The 23,181-nt window shown below is 44.4% G+C and overlaps 2 protein-coding genes across 3 annotated transcripts in view; one reads left to right on the top strand and one right to left on the bottom strand.

Moving 5' to 3' along the window:
* MDH2 (malate dehydrogenase 2) overlaps positions 1 to 18,752 on the bottom strand; it is a 72,622-nt gene extending 53,870 nt beyond the window's left edge. Inside the window, exons 1-2 of the mRNA XM_030185917.1 lie at positions 18,624 to 18,752; positions 6,860 to 7,028 (exon numbers count right to left, since the gene is read on the bottom strand). Coding sequence (XP_030041777.1) covers positions 6,860 to 7,028; positions 18,624 to 18,689 — 235 coding nt within the window. The 5' untranslated portion in view covers positions 18,690 to 18,752. The remainder of the gene's footprint in view (positions 1 to 6,859; positions 7,029 to 18,623) is intronic.
* Positions 18,753 to 19,785: 1,033 nt separating this feature from the next.
* STYXL1 (serine/threonine/tyrosine interacting like 1) overlaps positions 19,786 to 23,181 on the top strand; it is a 74,199-nt gene continuing 70,803 nt past the window's right edge. For both annotated transcript variants that reach the window (XM_030185791.1, XM_030185790.1), the window contains exon 1: positions 19,786 to 19,843. The gene's annotated coding sequence lies outside the window, so the exon portion shown is untranslated. The remainder of the gene's footprint in view (positions 19,844 to 23,181) is intronic.

Below are 23,181 nucleotides of genomic sequence, written 5' to 3'. Positions count from 1 at the left end.
AGAGTAGGGGGTTCTCAACCCAGTCCTTGGCACATATCCTGAAAATCTGATTGACTAGATATCTGCAATGGGTATGTATGAGTGCAAGCAAACTTATCTACATTCTATGCAAATCTCTCATGCATATTTACTGTGGATATCCTGAAAACCTGACTGTACCCCAAGGACTGCGTTGAGAACCATTAATCTAGAGTGACTTCTTTTCAACAATGCCTCTTGTACATTCTCTCCTTAAGATACCTGAGCCACCCCCACTCTTCTAAAAAGTATACAAATTTATGTTTTAAGTTTCATTTTAATACTCAATATTACTATTGAGTCAAATTTCATTTCAGACATCTTATAGTATACACACTACAGCAAGTCGGAAACAATTTCCTGAACTACTTATACTTTGGTAAATCTGGCTTCCAGAACTGGATACGCCACTTTAGATGATACCCCTCAATTTTGTTTCTGCTGACTAGACCCACCTCTATAAACCCCATATTCCTCTGGCTCCCATCAACATCCTCCTCCTCTGGTTAACAGCAGCACTTCCAGACAAAAATCATTAAAACTGGCACAGTACCATTATCTTGATACAGGAGACTCAAGACCGAGACGCCTGATCATTGCCAAATAAACAGTTGGTCAGTGAGTTGGGAGAACAGATAAACAGTCGTAGCTGGAACAACCACTGCTGATACAGGAGAAGCACTAAAGAGGGCAACATTGGAGGAAATTTCCTATCCAGCCTTCAGCCAATATGGAGGCTGCAGGGGAGAGCAAGTGACAGCATACCACCTAAATCATGGATAGACAGTTCCACTTTACACTTCTTGGACAGTTAGAATCATTCAGAAAATTACATATAAATCGACCACACAGAAATGGAAGTACTCCAGAAATCTAAATCATTTGCACAGTAGCCTGTAACAAACAGGGAGAGTCACCCCCTAAACAGTTTTTTTGCCATTTGTAGATGGAGCTTTGGACTGACCCAGTATGGCTATTCTTACGTTATCAGCAACCGCTTTGAATGTCAATGAGAAATTTTACATACTTATTTAGTCATCATACTTGTGTATTACTATTAAGCAATATTTAATTATTCTATTCTTTTCAGAGTATTTATACATATCTAATATCAATAAAGAATCTAAGCGGGTTACAAATTCAAAACAAACTGAAAAGTTAGAAAGGCTACAAAAGTTAATCATTCAGATGTTTACTAAAAAGATAAGTTTTCAATCCCTTACGAAATGGTAGATAACCAGAAAGCACACAAAACACAGTGCAGGTACTGAGTTCCACAATTTACTGGCCTGAAAAGAAAAAAGAACCCTCATGAACTTTATTTACAAAAATGTATAATCCACCCATCCAAAAATCTGGGTGGAGTACAATAAATCAAAAATAACATGTAACGAACTTTCCTAACAGATGGAAACTCCAACAGAGAAGAATAAAAACTGAGAATATTCTTGAAGCGCTGGATAAGCTAGCATCTGTGGAAGAACAGAAGAACAATTCCCTTGTGATATACGAGACAGGCAGTCTTAAAAACTCTCCCAGCAGAAACTGGTAACCAATGTAGTTTTCTAAGCAACTAAACGTTGAGCCCGTGAAAACGGGCTACTTTTGGAATGGGGGGGGGGGGGTCCGAGCCCCCCCCCCCAGGAGTCGCCGCCCCTCCACCCGGCCCGAGCAGCACTGTAAACTTACATCAGCACGCAGCAGCTGCCGTCGGGGCGGGCTTCCTTCTCTTCCTGTGTCCCGCCCTCGTGTGACGTAACGTCGGCGAGGGCGGGACAAAGGCAGAGAAGGAAGCCCGAAGGCAGCTTTGTTGATGTGCCTGCTGCTGCGCGGTGATGTAAGTTCACAGTGCTCAGGCCAGATGGAGGGGTGGCGGCGACTCCGGGGGAGGGGGAGCGGTTCCGATGTCTGCAGCATGCCAGTAGAGACTTCCCTCTCTGTCCCGCCCCCATCATCACGTATTGAAGCGGGGGCGGGGCAGAGAGGGAAGTCTCTACTGCGCATTTGTGAGCAAGTACGGTCACTCGCCGTTTATATGTTTGATGGTGTTCCATGATCATAAAACGAACCACCATAGATCAATTTGGCTGCAGTATTTTGCAACTTTTTGATTAGTTCTGAATTTAATTCACCATATAAAACACTACAATAATCCAACTGAGGTAACACAATAGCCTGATGCGAAAATGTTCAATAAAGAAAACAGATCTAATCGCTCTTAACTGACGTGACTTAAAAAATATTTTCTTGCTCAGATTACTATGTGTAAATCCATCGTCAACTGTGTATCCAAAATAATTCCCAAAACCTTAGAAGATTTTTCAAACTGAAACTGTTCTCCAGAGGCTTTAGTCATACCAAGGAACTAAAGAGACATCATTACAAAAATATAGCAACTTAGTCTTAGCTGCATTGAGTTTCAAAAGATGAGAATTAGTCCAAAAGTGGATCAAAGCAATACAATCAGAAATGGAGGTTTGTAACATGAAAAGGTCTGATATTACTGGAATCAAAACAAATATGTCATCTGCATATGACCAGATACATCCAAAACCGAACCCAAAGAGCTCATAAACACATTGAACAAAATTGGAGACAATGGTGAACCCTGCGGGACACCAAAGTCTGACCTGCAAGTGAAGGAAAAGATATTCTTCTTAACACAATAAGAACTATTTCCCAAAAAACTTCCATCCATTTGTAAACAGTGCCAGATAGGTCAAATTCACTCAACCTATACATCAAACATCATGGTCTACTGTGTCAAATGCTCCCAAGATATCAAACTGAAGAAAGATACAGTGAATTCCCTGGCTAAGAGAGTCATGAACTGTAGAAACCAAAAATGCTAATAATGATTCTGTACTATGCATAGTCCTGAATCCAATTTGAAAATTATGCAATGAAAAGACTCCAAATATGATGTAATTTGGGACACAACTATTGATTCCATAAGTTTTGCCATCCATAGAATACTAACCACTGGTTCAAAATTGGATACCACTGATAAATCAGCTCCCTGTGATTTTGGAATAGGAGTTATAATTTGTCCCAATTCTAAAGGAAATCTCTCTTCAATAGGGTATTAACCAGCATCATAAGCCAAACTATCACTTCTACTACTACTACAAATCATTTCTATCGCGCTACCAGTCGTACGCAGCGCTTCACAATTCTGACAGAATATCTTTCAGTAAGTAAGAAGGACATGTATCCATTAAACATGATTTATGGGAAAGTTTCTTCAACAGAAAAATAATTATATCTGTATCTACTAATGCAAAAGATAACCCTTCCCCATCTACTGGAAAAAACATTCACTACGTCACTTGTTGAATTGCCAGTTTCAGGCATGATAGTTTTGAATGACTGTCTAGTAACCTTTACCTTCTCTATGAAATAATTTGCCAATTCAGTTGGAGAGGGTTGTAAAGATTCTGGAATATCAACTAAGTTTGAACAAACTTACGGAAAGAACCAAAACACATAGAGTCCATACTCACTGTTCATCAATGCAACATACATCCACTTCAGATCCCTCATCCCGTAATCAATTGTCCCACTGTCTCCTCCCAATGTTTCTATGTTGATGTCCCATTGTTATAATCCAATGTCTCGCACAACTCTGCACAATGTATTCCATATCCAATTTGTTACAAATGTATTTCCATTATTCATATCTTATTGTAAGCCACACTGAGCCCGCAAAAAGGTGGGAAAATGTGGGATACAAATGCAATAAATAAATAAATAAAACTACAGATGATACCTGAGAACGCTTATTAAAAATATTAAACAGAAATTGTTGATTTATTGTACCTTCTATCAACCTCCCAAAATAAACTTTGTTTTGCCATTACAATAGCATTTTTATAAGCTCCAACTTGCTTTCTCCAGTTTATCTACTGGATCATTGTTTTACAGCCATAATCTTTCATATTTACGACATTGACATTTCAACATCCGCAGATTTTAGAATACCATGAAGACTTTAAATTACTTTTTCCTTTAGATTTGTTAAGATGACTTTTGTTGTAATGATTGTCTCATTATTATTCTTATTCAATAGCATTGAAGTAGAGCTAATTAGTCAATTGTGATTTAATCAGAGACTAAAATTATTCAGTTATACAGGAAACTGCGTTAGTCAACTACTTTCTCCCGAACCCTTCTCTTAAGCTGGGGAATATAAAGTATAAAATTTGCCTGAGAATGATCAGACCAAGGAGTTATTGTCCATTCTGGGTCAGAAATTACACATCTCCGGTCCAACTTGGGACAATAAAGCAATAATATCAAGTGAACGGCCCTTTTCAATCCCAGTAAATCCAAACAAGAAAACAAGCGATCGACCATAAGATCCAAATTATTATCTAAATGGAGATTTAAATTTCCCAACAACAGAAGACGAGAGAAATTAATTGAATATTGTGAAATAAAAATCAACAAGCTGGGCTTCAACTGTTGCCCAGTTACCTGGTGGTCTATAAATCAGTAAGAAACCCAAGAAGCCTGATATAACATCATCACTTAACTGGCAAAGCATCACTTCCAATCCTGGGCTAATAGCATCAACTGATTCCACTCCTTGATGCACACAATGTAAAATCTTACACCCTGGAGGGCATACATCTAAAATTATTGGACTATCTAGGTCCATCAACCAGATCTCTCTAATAAATGTCAACCCCATATCATTATCACTTATTGTATCCCTAATAACATTTTTCTTATTACATATGGGCCTAGCATTAAAATACAAACAAGGTACTGGTTGGAACAAAATCACTTTCCTCGTAGAAAGAACATATCTCACGTACGTGGCTGCCTTTGACTAGGTCTATGGCCAGTAATAACATCTATAGTATAACAGACCAAAAAGTCCTCTCCTGTCAAAATATTCAAAATCCAACTGAACCTGCTTATCTTAAGCTATGTTGATGTTACCGACACTTTAGAATTATCATCTAGAGATTTTTGTACGTTAAAAACATTCAAGCTAGGGGAATGAGTGTTCTTGAGTAAATCTTGTATAGTGGGGAAAAAGTGTATTCTGAATCATTGGGTTAAGGACATGCCTCCCTCCCACTGGAGCAACAAGCTCCATCAACTCATGCTCTGGGAAGCGAGAGGGCCACGACTGACATCAAAAAGACAAGAGCGATTCTTGAGCATTTGGATGAAATATATAAATGCGATATCCCCAAGGGCAAGCAGCCAAGTTCTTAATGGGCTACCGTGGGGTAACGAAGGAGAATAGAACTGACAGGATTTGGGATAAGTGAACAGGATGAGGGAGGGAGGGGGTAGCAAGTGCACATGAGCAGACTGCTGAAGGCCCAATTAATGGGCTCCCTAGCTGACCTACTTTACCGCAGCTATATCTATTGGAGATTGTATTCTCATAAACATCTATAGCTGACTGGGTTGTTGGTTAAAAAAGTAGAGATGGAGGGAAGGGGACAGTTGAATAAAAAGAGGTGGGGGAAATAACGTTAACTGCTAGTTCAGACTTTGTTGTTTAGTTATTTCAAAGATTGATGCGAGTCGTGAACTGAGATATGTACGGCAATGTTTATTCTGCTGTAGTATTAACAAAAATCGTTTAAACTAAAGATGGGTAGGGATAGAGGGGATAATTTAGTTAAGCAAACACACTTTGATGACGATTTTTCATTACAGCGACACTGCTATATTAGATAGGAAGCATGCATGTATATATTACTTACAGTGTTGGATCTATGTAACTGGAAAAGTCATTAATAAAAACTGTTAAAGTCCAAGTAAGGGAGAGGGGGAAGTAGATTAGGATAGGGTAAAAGCAAGCAATGTACAAGAGTTCATAGAAGTTCATATAACAACAAAGATATAAACACTATGTTCATAATAGCAAAGGTTTGAGGGGAGGGGGGAGGAATGGGGGGGGAACTTAGCAGAAGTTGAGGAACTATACATGTAAGCATGTTATGTTGTTCAAACAATCAAATATCGAAATGTATGTCAATGCGTAACATGCTGAATCATTAATAAAAACCGTTGAAATTTAAAAAAAAAACATTCAAGCTAAAACACAGTAAAATAATTGTATCGTTTGAATGACATAACATGTTGAAATTTCGCAGTCACTGTAAATGCTCAAAAGTATCCACCCCCCAGCTTTAACACAAGCGTCAGTTGCTTTGGGAAGCTCTTAACAGCCTTACTGGTCGGTCCCTGTGGCAGGCTGTCTAAGGATCATCTGCAGCGCTTCCTTGAGTTTGGCACCTGTTTGCGGCTTTGGATAGGAAAGGGAAATGGGACTTGATATACCGCCTCTCTCGGGTTTTTGCAACTACATTCAAAGCGGTTTACATATATTCAGGTACTTATTTTGTACCAGGGGCAATGGAGGGTTAAGTGACTTGCCCAGAGTCTCAGCGAGCTGCAGTGGGAATCGATCTCAGTTCCCCAGGATCAAAGTCCACTGCACTAACCACTAGGCTTGTGACAGGCCTCCAGCATTGCTCCCCAGACAAAAGTCTACGTCACTGTGATGTCATTAACTGTAAGATGGTACCCCGTTCCCCCCCTCCAAAAAAATGGCAGTGTTACAGGGTAAACATTTTTTAACATGCAAAAAATCACTGGGTGGTCACGTTAAAAAGTCTAACTTTGCCATGTTTAAAGAAAATCTCATTCCACTCTGCACATATAAAAAACTGTAAAGTTTCACATTGAAATTCCAACTGGCTGCTGAGAAAACAGCAAAAAAACTCTAGGGGATTACTTTTATTTTTGCCTCACCCTATATAAACACAAAAATGCAACTACCGAAAAGTACATAAAAGATTTTGTGCCATACCTGTGACTTTAGCCCTTGTTTCAATGTGACTGAGGTCGGCAGCAACACCTGGGGTGTGAGCAATATCATACAAGGCAAGATTGCTCACTAAGGGACTGTTCTTCAAAAGCAGGGAAAGAGGCTGTCCAATTCCTCCAGAGGCACCAAGCACTGCCACCCTGGCATTGTTCTGTGAAATTGAAAGGGTAGACCAATGAAAAATCGACATTACTTGCACATTTCTGGTGCTGGGAGCAACAAGTAATAATTGCAGCCTGGTCACAACAAACTAGACCTGTACAGAATAGGCTCCTAAAAGGAGAATAGTTTAGATGGGTAGGTAACTGCTTTTTCTCAGGTGGTGGCCAAAACCAGGATGGTTAGGTTTTAAAAACAATGAACCTTGCTTAAGGACAGAATTATGACGACTTCTAATCGTATTCTCTAACTATGCTTGTAAGCAAGACCATAAGATGAAAGATAAGAGACTGATCAGTTTTTACAGGTGATGTACATGCACAAAGTCATGCCCTTTATCTCTCCTTCTGAAAGGACAATGAATTTGGGGGAAATCAATAGTTATAGTAACATCAAACATATAAATGGCAAGTGACCGACTCACCCGCAAATGCGCAATAGAGACTTCCCTCTCTGTCCCGCCCTCGCGTCAAGATGTGATGACGTCAGAGGGTGGAACAGAGAGGGAAACGGAGTTGGACACTGCCTGCCGCTGCCGTTGGAGCCTGAAAAGTTGAAACGAACCAACATCGCTGGCGCACCAACCTCCACCCCCCATCCCCGACGTTGCCGCCGCTCATGCCCCCTTCCATATTGGGCCCCCTGCACTGACATGAAAGCGCCTCTCACCTCCGTGTGGAAGCGCTGCAGGCAGCAGCAGAGCGATCTGCTGCTGCCTGCAGCGATTTCACACAGAGGTGAGAGGCGCTCTCATGTCAGTGCAGGGGGCCCGGCACGGAGGGGGGAGGGAGCGGCGGCGGCGAGGAGGGTAGCTGGACATGGGGGAGGGCAGGGGAGAGAACAGGGTAGGGGGGAGGCCAAGGGAAAGAGGAGGGTCGGTGGATGGGCTGAGGCCAGGGGAGAGAGGAGGGCTGCTGGACAGGGATCAATGGAGGGGAGGGCAGGGGAGAGAGCAGGGTTGCTGGACATGGATCAATGGAGGGGAGGGCAGGGGAGAGAGGAGGGTTGCTGGACATGAGGGAGGGCAGGGGAGAGAGGAGGGTCGGTGGACAGGCTGAGGAGAGAGGAGGGCTGTTGGACATGGATTGATAGAGGGCAGGGGAGAGAGGAGGGTTGCTGGACATGGGGAGAGAGCAGGGCAGAAAGGAGGGTTGCTGGACATGGGGGGAGGGCATGGGAGAGAGTAGGGTTGGTGGACGGGGGGGGGGGTAGGCCAAGGGAAAGAGGAGGGTTGCTGGATATGGGGGGGGGGGAGAGCAGGGGAGAGAGCACGGTTGCTGGACATGGATCGGGGGAGAGGAAGGCAGGGGAGAGAGGAGGTTTGCTGGACATGGATGGATGGAGGTGAGAATTATTACATTTTGCAAAACACATCTCGCCCGTTTTAACGGGCTTAACGGCTAGTTAACACTTATATTCCGCTATATACCTCTCGGTTCAATGCAGATCACATTAAACAAAGAAACTGAACATTTCCAGGAAAATACAATACAATAAAATCATAATATACTGTATGCTGACAAAATAAATCTTACTAATCATTACCATCCAAAACAAGTTTCCTACATAAGTTATATGTTTACGAAACTGAACATAATTGGTGTTACAGAAAGCAGCAAATCCTGAACATGTTTATCCAAATGAGTTGCCTGAAACAAAAAAAAATATATATATACCTAATAACCTAGTTCTTTTTTAATTCATTAGGGGATAAGTGAAAACAGCCACTGTTCTTGTAACTCTAAGCTTTTGTAAAAAAAATAAAAATAAAATGATCCAACATATAAAGAGGAGCAAGGCCATGCAGTAGCTGGAAAATAAAACAAAAAACAAATATGAACAGCACCATAGCATGCACAGAAAGCCAATGGAGCTTTATATAAAACAAACACTGTCAATTCTTTCAATGAATAAATCAACGGTAATGCCACATTTTGAATGGTATGTAGCTTCTTCAACATTTGTTTAGGGGCTCCTAGATAAATTACATTACAATAGTCCAATTTCAGACTCAAGACTAAAGACCACACCGCAAGCTGAAAGTGATCCTGGTCAAAGTATTTCCATACGCATTGTAAATTATGCATCATTAAAAAGATTTTTGAGTAAGTTTATTAATCTGATAATCTAAAGATAATCTAGCAGGACTCACAGTAATCTTATATAAGGAGAGAACCGAAACTGTGTATGATTTCGCATTACACTAGTTTCGTTCTCATCTATGGAATGACTAACACATTTTGTTTTTGTTTTTTCAGAATTTAAGTTTATGCTTTTTCTTCTAAGTTATGGGTTATTAAACTTGCTAAACCGCCCTAGCTGACACAGCAGAACAGTGTACAAAGCTAATGATATAAAGAAAGGGAAAGGAACTCCAAAATAATGACAGGATAGTAACACATTCGCACAGAGAGACAGTGAGACATACACAAGCAATGATGAAGGTTAACTCAACCTAACCGGAATCGATCCCTAGCTGACCCCACTCTCCAAAAGCATGTCTGATTAGCCAGGTTTTCAAATTTGCTTTAAAACCTTTGAGGAAAAAGTCGCTACGAAGGGAGAAAGGGAGATTATTCTATACATTGGGGACTCAGCTCAGGAAGTTGCCTGTACCCTTGTGGAATGCGCTTTCATCTGCAACGGAGGTGACTTTCCCATGACCTGGTAAGCTGAGATTGCCTCCCTGAGCCACCAACCACCATGGCTTACGAAACCAGCTCTCCTTTCTTACGACCCACGAACAGAACGAAAAGATGATCAGAACGATGGAAGTCACTGGTGACCTCCAGGTATCTGAGAAGCACACATCGCACAGCGAGGCACGCAGCGCCCGTCTTGCCGAGGCAATTGCCACCAAAAAGACCGTCTTCAGCATGAGATCTTTTACCGACAAGTTGCCTAAAGGCTCAAAAGGAGATCTTTGCAGAGTGCATAGCATGTGATTGAGGTTCCAAGATGGAAGCACAGGCAAGCGCGGTGGCCAGAGGTGGTTCATTCCCCAGAGGAAACGTATAACGTCTGGGAGCAAACCCACAGAAGAACCCTGTAGGTGGCCCCGAAAACAGGTCAACACGGCCATCTGAACTTTCAGCTAGGCCAGGGACATGGACTTCAAGTCCATCTTGCAAGAAAGCCAGGATAGAAGTCACCAAGGCCAAAACCGCTGCAAGGCCTACCAATGAGCAGTAGGACTGAAAAGGTGCACCAGACCTGCGCACAGGCCGTGGATGTGGAACGTTTCCGCTCCTGCAGCATAGTAGTAATCACTCTATTGGGATAACCCTTCCTCCTCAGCCGAGCCCTCTCAATAGCCAGGCTGTAAGACCAAAGGGGGAGTAATCCTCCATGGCCACCGGCCCCTGCTGCAGCAGCCCTCGATGTAAGTGCCAAGCAAAATAGGGAAAACTATTATAAAGACTAAAATTACAGAATATGGTACAGGGTAAGTAAACATGTGGCTAAAGGTGAGCTGGTTGATGTAGCGTATCCAGATATTCAGAAGGCTTTTTTACAAAGTCCCTCACGAGAGACTCCTGAGAAAATTAAAAAGTCACAGGATAGGAGGCAATGTTCTGGTGTGGATTAGGAATTGGTTATTGGACAGAAAACAGAAGGTAGGGTTAAATGGTCAGTTCTCTCAATGGAGGAGGGTGAATAGTGGAGTGCCGCAGGGATCTGTACAGGGCCCAGTGCTATTTAACATTTATAAATGATCTGGAAATCAGAACGAGTGAGGTGACTGAATAGTTCTGTGTCATCTGAAAAATGTAAAGTTGTCAAACATATAGAGAAAAATTGCTTGAAGGCTGGGCATCCAAATGGCAGATGAAATTTAAAGTGGACAAATGCAAAGTGATGCACACTGGGAAGAATAATCCAAATGGGAAAATTAGGTTCTTACCATGATAATTTTCTTTCCTTTAGTCATAGCAGATGAAGCCATTACGTATGGTTTGACACTGAAGGCCGTTTTTCTGGTGGCCATTACCTCGGCGAGACGGGTGTCAGAGCTCCAGGTTATGTCCATCAACCAGCAGGGGAGATAGAGAGCACTCAAACTTTCTCAGTGCCCTCTTGGCCAGCTAGCTCCACTGCCTCTTCAGTATTTGAAGCTTCCAAAGCAGTATGGCCAACCGCAATGGGAATCACAAGAGCTTTCCTCACAGCGAACGATGGCCCATCACAAGGCCATGAACTCATAAAGGAGGGAATGCACATCCTCCTGGAGGGAATAAACTCATCCTCCTTATTGTAGAAGTGGAGGGGAACACACGCACCTCCTGGAGGGAATCACACATCCTCCCAACACACTGGAGGGAATGAACTCATCCTCCTATTTATAGAACTGGAGGGGAACACACACGCCTCCTGGAGGGAATCAACACATCCTCCAAAAAACATACTGGAGGGAATGAACTCATCCTCCTAAAGTTAAACTGAACATGAATCCTGAAGATTGTTTTCCAACTTTCTCCCAAGGAAGGAACTTCAGGAAATTAGAACAGAACCTGAAAAAACCCAATTTACAGCATACTGACAATCCAACAGGGAGGGCTCATGGCTTCATCTGCTATGACTAAAGGAAAGAAAATTATCATGGTAAGAACCTAATTTTCCCTTCCTTGTCATCAAGCAGATGAAGCCATTACGTATGGGATGTATCAAAGCAATCCCTAGATAGGGTGGGAACAAACCACACCACGCGCTAGCACTTGTGCTCCAAAACGCGCATCCCTCCTGGCAGCCACATCCAGCTGTAATGTCTGGCAAAGGAGAGCTTAGAAGCCCATGTTGCTGCACTGCATATCTCTTGAAGAGAGAGTGCTCCAGTTTCAGCCCAAGAGGAAGAAATCGCTCTAGTAGAATGCGCCTTAAAGGCTACAGGCGGCACCCGGCCGGCCAGCAGATAAGCTGAAAAGATAGTCTCTTTGAGCCAGCGGGCAATAGTGGCCTTAGACGCTGGAGACCCTCTGCGAGAACCTGATAGTAAAACAAACAGATGATCAGAAGTCCTGAAAGAGTTAGTAACTCGCAGATACTGCAGCAGAGTCCTGCGCACATCCAAAAGGTGCAGCTGCCCAAAAGATTCTGGAAACTCTTCCTCTGAAAAAGAGGGCAAGAAAATAGGCTGGTTTAGGTGAAACGCTGAAACCACCTTAGGCATAAAGGAAGGCACGGTCCGAACCGTGACTCCTGACTCTGAAAATTGCAGAAATGGGTCTCTACAGGACAGCGCCTGGAGCTCTGACACCCGTCTCGCTGAGGTAATGGCCACCAGAAAAACGGCCTTCAGTGTCAAACCATACGTAATGGCTTCATCTGCTTGATGACAAGGAACAGAAGTTACCTGATGCTAAGGTCCACCTTGGGAGTCAGCATCTAAGAAAGAGATCTTGGCGTCATTGTGGACAATACGCTGAAATCTCCTGCCCAGTGTGCAGTGGCCAAAAAAGCAAATAGAGTGTTAGGAATTAGGAAAGGGATGGTGAATACAACCAAAAATTCTGGTCATATCTCAAAAAAGATGTAGTGAAATTAAAAAAGGTTCAAAGAAGAGTGAACAAAATGATAAAGGGGATGGAACTCCTCTCATACGTGGAAAGCCTGAAGAGGTTAGGGCTCTTCAACTTGAAAAAGAAATGGCTGAGGGGGGATATGATTGAGATCCACAAAATCCTGAGTGGTGTAAAAGTGAATCAATGTCTTACTGTTTCGAAAAGTACAAAGACTAGGGGACACTCTATGAAGTTGCATGGCAATACTTTTAAAACAAAAAGGAGGAAATATTTTTTCACTCATCAAATAGTTAAACTCTGGAAGTCGTTGCCACAGGATATGGTAGTATATTTGAGTTTTAAAACAAGTTTGGCCAACTTCCTGGAGAAAAAGTCCAGATATGGGGAAGCCACTGGTTGCCCTGGAATTGGTAGCATGGAATCTTGCTATTATTTTCAGAGCGACCCCAAGATGGGCTCTTTTCAGAGTCAGTGTCTAGCTGCTGGTACGAGGCTGGCACAGCAGAGTAGCAAGTCGTGAAAGTGATGTTAGCAAGCACAGCACAATATGTGGTGGAGAGAGCAGGATGGAGGCAGAGCAAGTAAGGTGGTGACTACAGCCCAAGTTATCCAGAAAGAAGCCCAACAAATTTTAACACCAAAAATAGCTATGGAAGGAGGACCCCCACCCCCCAGTTATTTTTGGCGATGGGCTATTTTTGAGCATGACTTGGGCTGCAAATGTTTTCACCATCTGGCAACTTTGCTGCCAAGTACTTGTGACCTGGACTGGCCACTGCTGGAAAGAGGAGACTGGGCTAGATGGACCATTGGTCTAACCCCAATATGTCTGTTCTGGTTAATGCGGAATTCAAACACGCGTGGGATAAGCATAAAGGAATCCTGTGCCGAAGGAATGGATCCTCAGGAGCTTAGTCAAGATCGGGAGGCAGGGCTGGTGGTTGGGAGGCGGGGATAGTGCTGGACAGACTTGTACGGTCTGTGCCAGAGCTGGTGGTTGGGAGGCGGAGCTGGTGGTTGGGAGGCGGGGATAGTGCTGGACAGACTTGTACGGTCTGTGCCAGAGCCGGTGGTGGGGAGGTGAGGATAGTGCGGGGCAGACTTATACGGTCTCCTCTCAGTACCCTTCTCCACCACTGCCAAGTCCAGGCTCCGCCCATTCTGCCTCACCTCACCCTATGCCTGGAACAACCTTCCTGAGCCCCTACGTTAAGCCCCCTCCCTGCCCATCTTCAAGTCTGTGCTTAAAGCCCACCTCTTCAATGCTGCCTTCGGCACCTAACTCTTACCTTCAGGCTATCCGGACTGCCCCAAATTGACTGCCCCTATCGTATCGTCTACTCGCTTGTCCTTTAGATTGTAAGCTCTTTGAGCAGGGCCTGTCCTTTTATGTTAAATTGTACAGCGTGAGTGGAGGAGTGGAGGAGTGGCCTAGTGGTTAGGGTGGTGGACTTTGGTCCTGGGGAACTGAGGAACTGAGTTCGATTCCCACTTCAGGCACAGGCAGCTCCTTGTGACTCTGGGCAAGTCACTTATCCCTCCATTGCCCCATGTAAGCCGCATTGAGCCTGCCATGAGTGGGAAATGTAACAAAAATAAAATAGATACTATTGGAGATTCTACATGGAATGTTGCTACTATTGGAGATTCTACATGGAATGTTGCTATTCCACGTACGTGCAGGACGTCAGACTCACAGAAGCAGAAGCCTGCGCGGCCACATTGGTGATCTGCAAGGGCCGACTTCTATATGGAATGTATAGCAACATTCCATGTAGAATCTCAAATAGTAGCAACAGTGGAGGAGTGGCCTAGTAGTTAGGGTGGTGGACTTTGGTCCTGGGGAACTGAGGAACTGACTTTGATTCCCACTTCAGGCACAGGCAGCTCCTTGTGACTCTGGGCAAGTCACTTAACCCTCCATTGCCCCATGTCAGCCGCATTGAGCCTGCCATGAGTGGGAAAGCGCAGGGTACAAATGTAACAAAAATAAAATAGATACTATTGGAGATTCTACTTGGAACGTTGCTACTATTGGAGATTCTACATGGAATGTTGCTATTCCACGTACGTGCAGGACGTCAGACTCACAGAAGCAGAAGCCTGCGCGGCCACATTGGTGATCTGCAAGGGCCGACTTCTATATGGAATGTATAGCAACATTCCATGTAGAATCTCAAATAGTAGCAACAGTGGAGGAGTGGCCTAGTAGTTAGGGTGGTGGACTTTGGTCCTGGGGAACTGAAGAACTGACTTCGATTCCCACTTCAGGCACAGGCAGCTCCTTGTGACTCTGGGCAAGTCACTTAACCCTCCATTGCCCCATGTCAGCCGCATTGAGCCTGCCATGAGTGGGAAAGCGCAGGGTACAAATGTAACAAAAATAAAATAGATACTATTGGAGATTCTACTTGGAACGTTGCTACTATTGGAGATTCTACATGGAATGTTGCTATTCCACTAGCAACATTCCATGTAGAAGCCTGCGCGGCCACATTGGTGATCTGCAAGGGCCGACTTCTACATGGAATGTTGCTACTATTGGAGATTCTACATGGAATGTTGCTACTATTTGAGGTTCTGTTGCTACTCTTTGAGATTCTACATGGAATGTTGCTACTATTGGAGATTCTACATGGAATGTTGCTATTCCACTAGCCACATTCCATGTAGAAAGCTGCGCAGGCTTCTGTTTCTGTGAGTCTGACGTCCTGCACTTAGGTGCAGGACGTCAGACTTACAGAAGCAGAAGCCTGCGCAGCCACATTGGTGATCTGCAAGGGCCGACTTCTACATGGAATGTTGCTACTATTGGAGATTCTACATGGAATGTTGCTACTATTTGAGGTTCTGTTGCTACTCTTTGAGATTCTACATGGAATGTTGCTATTCCACTAGCCACATTCCATGTAGAAGACTGCGCGGCCACATTGGTGATCTGCAAGGGCTGACTTCTACATGGAATGTTGCTACTATTGGAGATTCTACATGGAATGTTGCTACTATTTGAGGTTCTGTTGCTACTCTTTGAGATTCTACATGGAATGTTGCTACTATTGGAGATTCTACATGGAATGTTGCTATTCCACTAGCCACATTCCATGTAGAAAGCTGCGCAGGCTTCTGTTTCTGTGAGTCTGACGTCCTGCACGTACGTGCAGGACGTCAGACTCACAGAAGCAGAAGCATGCGCGGCCACATTGGTGATCTGCAAGGGCCGACTTCTACATGGAATGTTGCCAGTGGAACTCTGGGCAAGTCACTTAACCCTCCATTGCCCCATGTAAGCCACATTGAGCCTGCCATGAGTGGGAAAGCGCGGGGTACAAATGTAACAAAAATAAAATAGATACTATTGGAGATTCTACATGGAATGTTGCTACTATTGGAGATTCTACATGGAATGTTGCTACTATTTGAGGTTCTGTTGCTACTATTTGAGATTCCACATGGAATGTTGTTACTCTTTGAGATTCTACATGGAATGTTGCTATTCCACTAGCCACATTCCATGTAGAAGACTGCGCGGCCACATTGGTGATCTGCAAGGGCTGACTTCTACATGGAATGTTGCTACTATTGGAGATTCTACATGGAATGTTGCTACTATTGGAGATTCTACATGGAATGTTGCTACTATTTGAGGTTCTACATGGAATGTTGCTATTCCACTAGCAACATTCCATATAGAAGGCTGCGCAGGCTTCTGTTTCTGTGAGTCAGGACGTCAGACTCACAGAAGCAGAAGCCTGCGCGGCCACATTTGTGATCTGCAAGGGCCGACTTCTACATGGAATGTTGCTAGTGGAACTCTGGGCAAGTCACTTAACCCTCCATTGCCCCATGTAAGCCGCATTGAGCCTGCCATGAGTGGGAAAGCGCGGGGTACAAATGTAACAAAAATAAAATAGATACTATTGGAGATTCTACTTGGAACGTTGCTACTATTGGAGATTCTACATGGAATGTTGCTATTCCACTAGCAACATTCCATGTAGAAGCCTGCGCGGCCACATTGGTGATCTGCAAGGGCCGACTTCTACATGGAATGTTGCTAGTGGAACTCTGGGCAAGTCACTTAACCCTCCATTGCCCCATGTAAGCCGCATTGAGCCTGCCATGAGTGGGAAAGCGCAGGGTACAAATGTAACAAAATAAAATAGATACTATTGGAGATTCTACATGGAACGTTGCTACTATTGGAGATTCTACATGGAATGTTGCTACTATTTGAGGTTCTGTTGCTACTATTTGAGATTCCACATGGAATGTTGCTACTCTTTGAGATTCTACATGGAATGTTGCTATTCCACTAGCCACATTCCATGTAGAAGACTGCGCGGCCACATTGGTGATCTGCAAGGGCTGACTTCTACATGGAATGTTGCTACTATTGGAGATTCTACATGGAATGTTGCTACTATTGGAGATTCTACATGGAATGTTGCTACTATTTGAGGTTCTACATGGAATGTTGCTATTCCACTAGCAACATTCCATATAGAAGGCTGCGCAGGCTTCTGTTTCTGTGAGTCAGGACGTCAGACTCACAGAAGCAGAAGCCTGCGCGGCCACATTTGTGATCTGCAAGGGCCGACTTCTACATGGAATGTTGGAATAGCAACATTCCATGTAGAATCTCAAATAGTAGCAACAGTGGAGGAGTGGCCTAGTGGTTAGGGTGGTGGACTTTGGTCCTGAGGAACTGAGTTCGATTCCCACTTCAGGCACAGGCAGCTCCTTGTGACTCTGGGCAAGTCACTTAACCCTCCATTGCCCCATGTAAGCCGCATTGAGCCTGCCATGAGTGGGAAAGCGCAGGGTACAAATGTAACAAAAATAAAATAGATACTATTGGAGATTCTACATGGAATGTTGCTACTATTGGAGATTCTACATGGAATGTTGTTAGTATTGGAGATTCTACATGGATTCTACTATTCCACTAGCAACATTCCATGTAGAAGGCTGCGCAGGCTTCCGTTTCTGTGAGTCTGACGTCCTGCACGTATGTACTCACAGAAGCAGAAGCCTGCGCGGCCACATTGGTGATCTGCAAGGGCCGACTTCTACATGGAATGTTGCTACTATTGGAGATTCTACATGGAATGTTGCTACTATTTGAGGTTCTGTTGCTACTCTTTGAAATTCTACATGGAATGTTGCTACTATTGGAGATTCTACATGGAATGTTGCTACTATTGGAGATTCTACATGGAATGTTGCTATTCCACTAGCCACATTCCATGTAGAAAGCTGCGCAGGCTTCTGTTTCTGTGAGTCTGACGTCCTGCACTTAGGTGCAGGACGTCAGACTTACAGAAGCAGAAGCCTGCGCAGCCACATTGGTGATCTGCAAGGGCCGACTTCTACATGGAATGTTGCTACTATTGGAGATTCTACATGGAATGTTGCTACTATTTGAGGTTCTGTTGCTACTCTTTGAGATTCTACATGGAATGTTGCTATTCCACTAGCCACATTCCATGTAGAAGACTGCGCGGCCACATTGGTGATCTGCAAGGGCTGACTTCTACATGGAATGTTGCTACTATTGGAGATTCTACATGGAATGTTGCTATTCCACTAGCAACATTCCATGTAGAAGCCTGCGCGGCCACATTGGTGATCTGCAAGGGCCGACTTCTACATGGAATGTTGCTAGTGGAACTCTGGGCAAGTGACTTAACCCTCCATTGCCCCATGTAAGCCGCATTGAGCCTGCCACGAGTGGGAAAGCGCAGGGTACAAATGTAACAAAAATAAAATACAGCGCTGCGTAACCCTAGCAGCGCTATAGAAATGTTAAGTAGTAGTATACAGTCTGTGCCCTGAAGAGCACAGGTACAAATCAAGGTAAGGTACATAAAAAGCAGCAAATACGAGTCATCTTGTTGGGCAGACTGGATGGCCCGTGCGGGTCTTCTTCTGCCGTCATCTACTGCGTTACTATGCGGTAGAGTAAGCGCTGCGCATCTCGAACTTCGGAGCTGGGCTATTGCAAGACGATGGCAACTCATTCCCCCTCTAGGAACTGGGGAAAAGGAGAAGCAAAGGCAGAAACCCACCTGAGCCGAGGAGCCGAAGCCCCTGCGCAGGACAGCGGACACAGGTCTGCTCAGACGGGACAGCATGGTGACTCCAACGACCTCCAGACAGAGAGCGAGCGAAAGACAAGCTGCCAAGCAAGCACCGCGAGACTTCGGCAACCGCCGCTTGAGGGAGGGAGGGAGCAGGCAGGGCAAACACCGCGAGACTTCAGGGTAGCTAAAAGGGGAGGCGGACTGACGTCAAGGCGTCGAAGCCAATTAAGTTAGGCTCTGTTTCCCCCCCACCCCGCAGCCGTCATCGCCGTACACTCCAACCAAAACAAACCTATATGTGTGTGTCCCTAGTCATGATGCATCCTAAGTTTATATAATAATCCTTTCAAGAAATCCAGTTAATCTTTTAACTTATTAGTGGAGCATTACCACAGAGGCTTGTTGGTATGGTCGCATTTTCAATATGGTAATACTACGGCCCAGCTAAGGAATAGCCAGGTTATTTTACGTTAGTCTTCACTGGACCAAACTTGCTTTCCTTGTGCCATCACTATCCAGCAGGTAGGTAGTGTCTTAAAAAATTGAGGACAAAGGATTTTTTCTTTTTTACATTAAAAGAAGGTAAATTTGGATGTAAGGATTGTTTGAAAGCACGCTCTCTTACTACTACTACTACTACTACTTAACATTTCTAGAGCGCTACTAGGGTTACGCAGCGCTGTACAATTTAACAAAGAGAGACAGTCCCTGCTCAAAGAGCTTACAATCTAATAGACAAGTGAACGGTCGGTCCGATAGGGGCAGTCAAATTGGGGTATAGCCAGCTCTGCAAATGTTTTATTTTTTTTTTTGGGGGGGGGGGCGCAGAGGTGGACGGGGGGGGGGGGGGGCGCAGAGGTGGTTCAGAGAGAGAGAGCCTGTTGTTAAAAATTTACCAGCACACCACTGTGTACAGATATGTGTTTTAAGGGATATTGAACTTGTTTCTTCACCTCTCTCCGTTTGAAGTTCTGTTAACTGATAAAATGTTTACAATATGTCTTGTCATTAGATTTCTCCTAGTGTTTATGGGGAGTTAAATTCACTACTTTGTTAAGAAAATACTGGCTGTTGCTAGGCTGCACAGAATGCTATATAGAGTGATCTCATAATTCAGTAGTTCTCAATCTCTATCTGCTAACAGGAGAGCATATATTCAAGCATCTGGACCGATCTGGAAGGACTCAAGGAAAGAAAATTAGCAGGTAAACCTAATTTCACTTTTTCTCCCTTTGTTGTTTTGATCATTTTATTTTTCTAATTATATTAGTCCCAGTCTCTAGTTTCTGCTTCTGTTTTTTTCCTTTGTCTTCTCTTAACTCTCTTGTCAGGGCTTCATTAGACATTTCCTCTCTCTCTCCATGCCCATCATTCATCTTCCCTCTGTGTCCCTATCTGCCCTGCCCCTACCCTCCCATCATGTTGGGCATGGAGGAGTGGTGGAGTAGTCTAATGGGAAACCAGGTTCAAGTCCCACTGCAGCTCCTTGTCACTCTGAGCAAATCACTTAACTGTCCTCCATTGCCCCAAATACAAAATAAGTACCTGTATATAATATGTAAACTGCTGTGATTATTAACCACATAAAAAGGTGGTATATCAAAATCCCATCCCCTCTTTCCCTCTGTGTCCTCCTCCTTGCCCTGTTCAGCAAACCCACTCTGTCCCTGTCCCTGCCCAACATGTTCAGCATTACTCCCTCAGTATCTGTATCCCCCTCCAGTATTGCCCTCTGTGTCCTTATCCTCCCCCATGTCCAGCTTCTTTTTTCCCTTTCTCCCACACAGCCCTCACCCCCCAACCCAGGGTCAGCTTCTCTCTTCCTTACCTCCTATGCACCCCCTCCTAAAGTGAACATCTTTTCTCTTGGCCCACTCCTTTAGGGTCCAGCAAGTATTCCTCTCTATTTTCTCTCTCCTGCACCCCCCACCATGGATCCAGCATCTCTGCCTCTTCCTCCTTCCCCAATAAGTGCCTCCCTCCCTCCATCCATCCATCCATGTCCAGCAATTCTCCTCTCTCCCCTGCCCTCCCCTCCATGTCCAGCGATTTCTCCTCTCTACCTTCCCTACCCTCCCATCCACATCCAGTGATTTGCCCCAGCCCCCACCTGCCCCTCCTTTCAGCCTCCGAGTTCCAGTTCTAACCCCACTTTTGCAACAGTATAGCTGTGCAGGAAATCATTGTCTGTGCACAGCTTTTAGCTGTGTCCAGCCACTATCACATATTTATTTTAGAGGGTAATCAGTAGAGTAAACAGACTGGCAAGGATTCTCTCCTCCCCACCTCATGTGCCTTTCTCTCATAGACAACGATCTTGTTAAAAAAAAAAACCCTCTCCCACCCGGTGCACACACTTTACCTTTGCTATGCAGAAAAGAATACATTTTACACCTTGCTTGAACAGTATTTTAAATGTTAAAAAGCACAGGCTTTTCCCCACCCCCTTTCTGCAATGTGATCCCCTCACCAACAGCCATGCAGCAAAGCAAATCCCCAAACCTTTTTTCTATGTACCATTAAGTTAACTAATTTAACTTTTTAACATTAACACTTCTTTAAAATCAGGAGGGGGTCTATGGGATGATAATTTTATACCAACATACACACTGTTTAATGTCCAACTACACCGCTTACTCTCTTGATTATACTCTAAAAGAAATGTGTAATAAGCTGTGCACAGACAAACTTTTCCTATTCACTGCCATCTTGGATTTGTATGTCCCATAGTTGCTGCCATCTTGCTTCTGCCTGTGCTGGTTCCAGTCTCAAAATGGCTGCCAGAATCTTTCGTGGCAGTGTCGCAAGGCTGCTGTGGGACATATTGGCAGCCATTTCTACTGGAACTGGCCATCTGCAGCAGCGAGTGGGGAGGCTCCTGCGCCTATTACCCACCAACGATGAGGTAGATCCAGGAGCGGGCACCTAGACAGGGACTTGAAAATGTCTCATCTTATCCTCACAATATAACACAAACAAGCCCAATACAATAAACACCCCAGAGTACACCCTTCCGGTCTCAGACAGACTGAAAATTTTGGGAGTCACAATTGACCGAAATATCACATTTGAAGACCATGCGAAAAATACAGCAAAGAAAATGTTCTACTCAATGTGGAAACTTAAAAGGATCAAACCTTTCTTCCCAAGAGAAGTATTCCGAAGCCTAGTACAATCAATGGTACTAAGCCTCCTCGACCTATCCGCCGCTTTTGACACTGTCAATCACAATTTACTTCTTGCCACACTGTCCTCATTTAGGTTCCAGTGCTCTGTCCTCTCCTGGTTTTCCTCTTATCTCTCCCACCGTACCTTCAGAGTACATTCTCATGGATCTTCCTCCACCCCTATCCTGCTCTCTGTTGGAGTTCCTCAGGGATCTGTCCTTGGACCCCTTCTTTTTTCAATCTATACCTCTTCCCTGGGCTCGCTGATCTCATCTCATGGTTCCAATATCATCTTTATGCTGACGACACCCAGCTCTATCTCTCCACACCAGACATCACTGCGGAAACCCAGGCCAAAGTATCGGCCTGCTTATCCGACATTGCTGCCTGGATGTCCAACTGCCACCTGAAACTGAACATGGCCAAGACCGAGCTTATTGTCTTTCCACCCAAACCCACTTCTCCTCTCCCTCCACTCTCTATCTCAGTTGATAACACCCTCATTGTCCCCGTCTCATCTGCCCGTAACCTCGGAGTCATCTTCAACTCCTCCTTCTCTTTCTCTGCGCATATCCAGCAGATAGCCAAGACCTGTTGCTTCTTTCTCTATAACATCAGCAAAATTCGCCCTTTCCTGTCTGAGCACACCACCCGAACTCTCATCCACTCTCTCATTACCTCTCGCCTTAACTACTGCAACCTACTCCTCACTGGCCTCCCACTTAGCCATCTATCTGGACCAATATGCTCATATCACCCCTCTCCTCAAGTCACTTCACTGGCTTCCGATCAGATACCGCATACAGTTCAAGCTTCTCCTACTAACCTACAAATGCACTAGATCTGCAGCCCCTCGTTACTTCTCTACCCTCATCTCCCCTTATGTTCCTACCCAAAACCTCCGCTCACAGGACAAATCCCTCCTCTCAGTACCCTTCTCCTCCACCGCCAACTCCAGGCTTCGCCCTTTCTGCCTCGCCTCACCCTATGCTTGGAATAAACTCCCCGAGTCCATACGCCAAGCCCCCTCCCTGCCCATCTTCAAATCCTTGCTCAAGGCACACCTCTTCAATGTCGCATTCGGCACCTAACCATTATACCTCTATTCAGGAAATCTAGACTGCCCCAACTTGACATTTCGTCCTTTAGATTGTAAGCTCCTTCGAGCAGGGACTGTCCTTCTTTGTTAAACTGTACAGCGCTGAGTAACCCTAATAGCGCTTTAGAAATGTTAAGTAGTAGTAGTAAGCCATCTAGACTACTGTAATGCCATCTATGACGGATGCAAAGAACAAATCATCAAGCAGCTTCAAACCGCTCAAAATACAGCAGCCAGACTCATGTTCGGGAAAACGAGATATAAAACGGCCAAACCC

Source organism: Microcaecilia unicolor, chromosome 13 (assembly GCF_901765095.1).
Source record: "Microcaecilia unicolor chromosome 13, aMicUni1.1, whole genome shotgun sequence".
NCBI lineage: Eukaryota > Metazoa > Chordata > Amphibia > Gymnophiona > Siphonopidae > Microcaecilia > Microcaecilia unicolor.
Note: the sequence above shows the minus strand (reverse complement) of the source record. Positions and strands in the feature narration are given on the sequence as shown.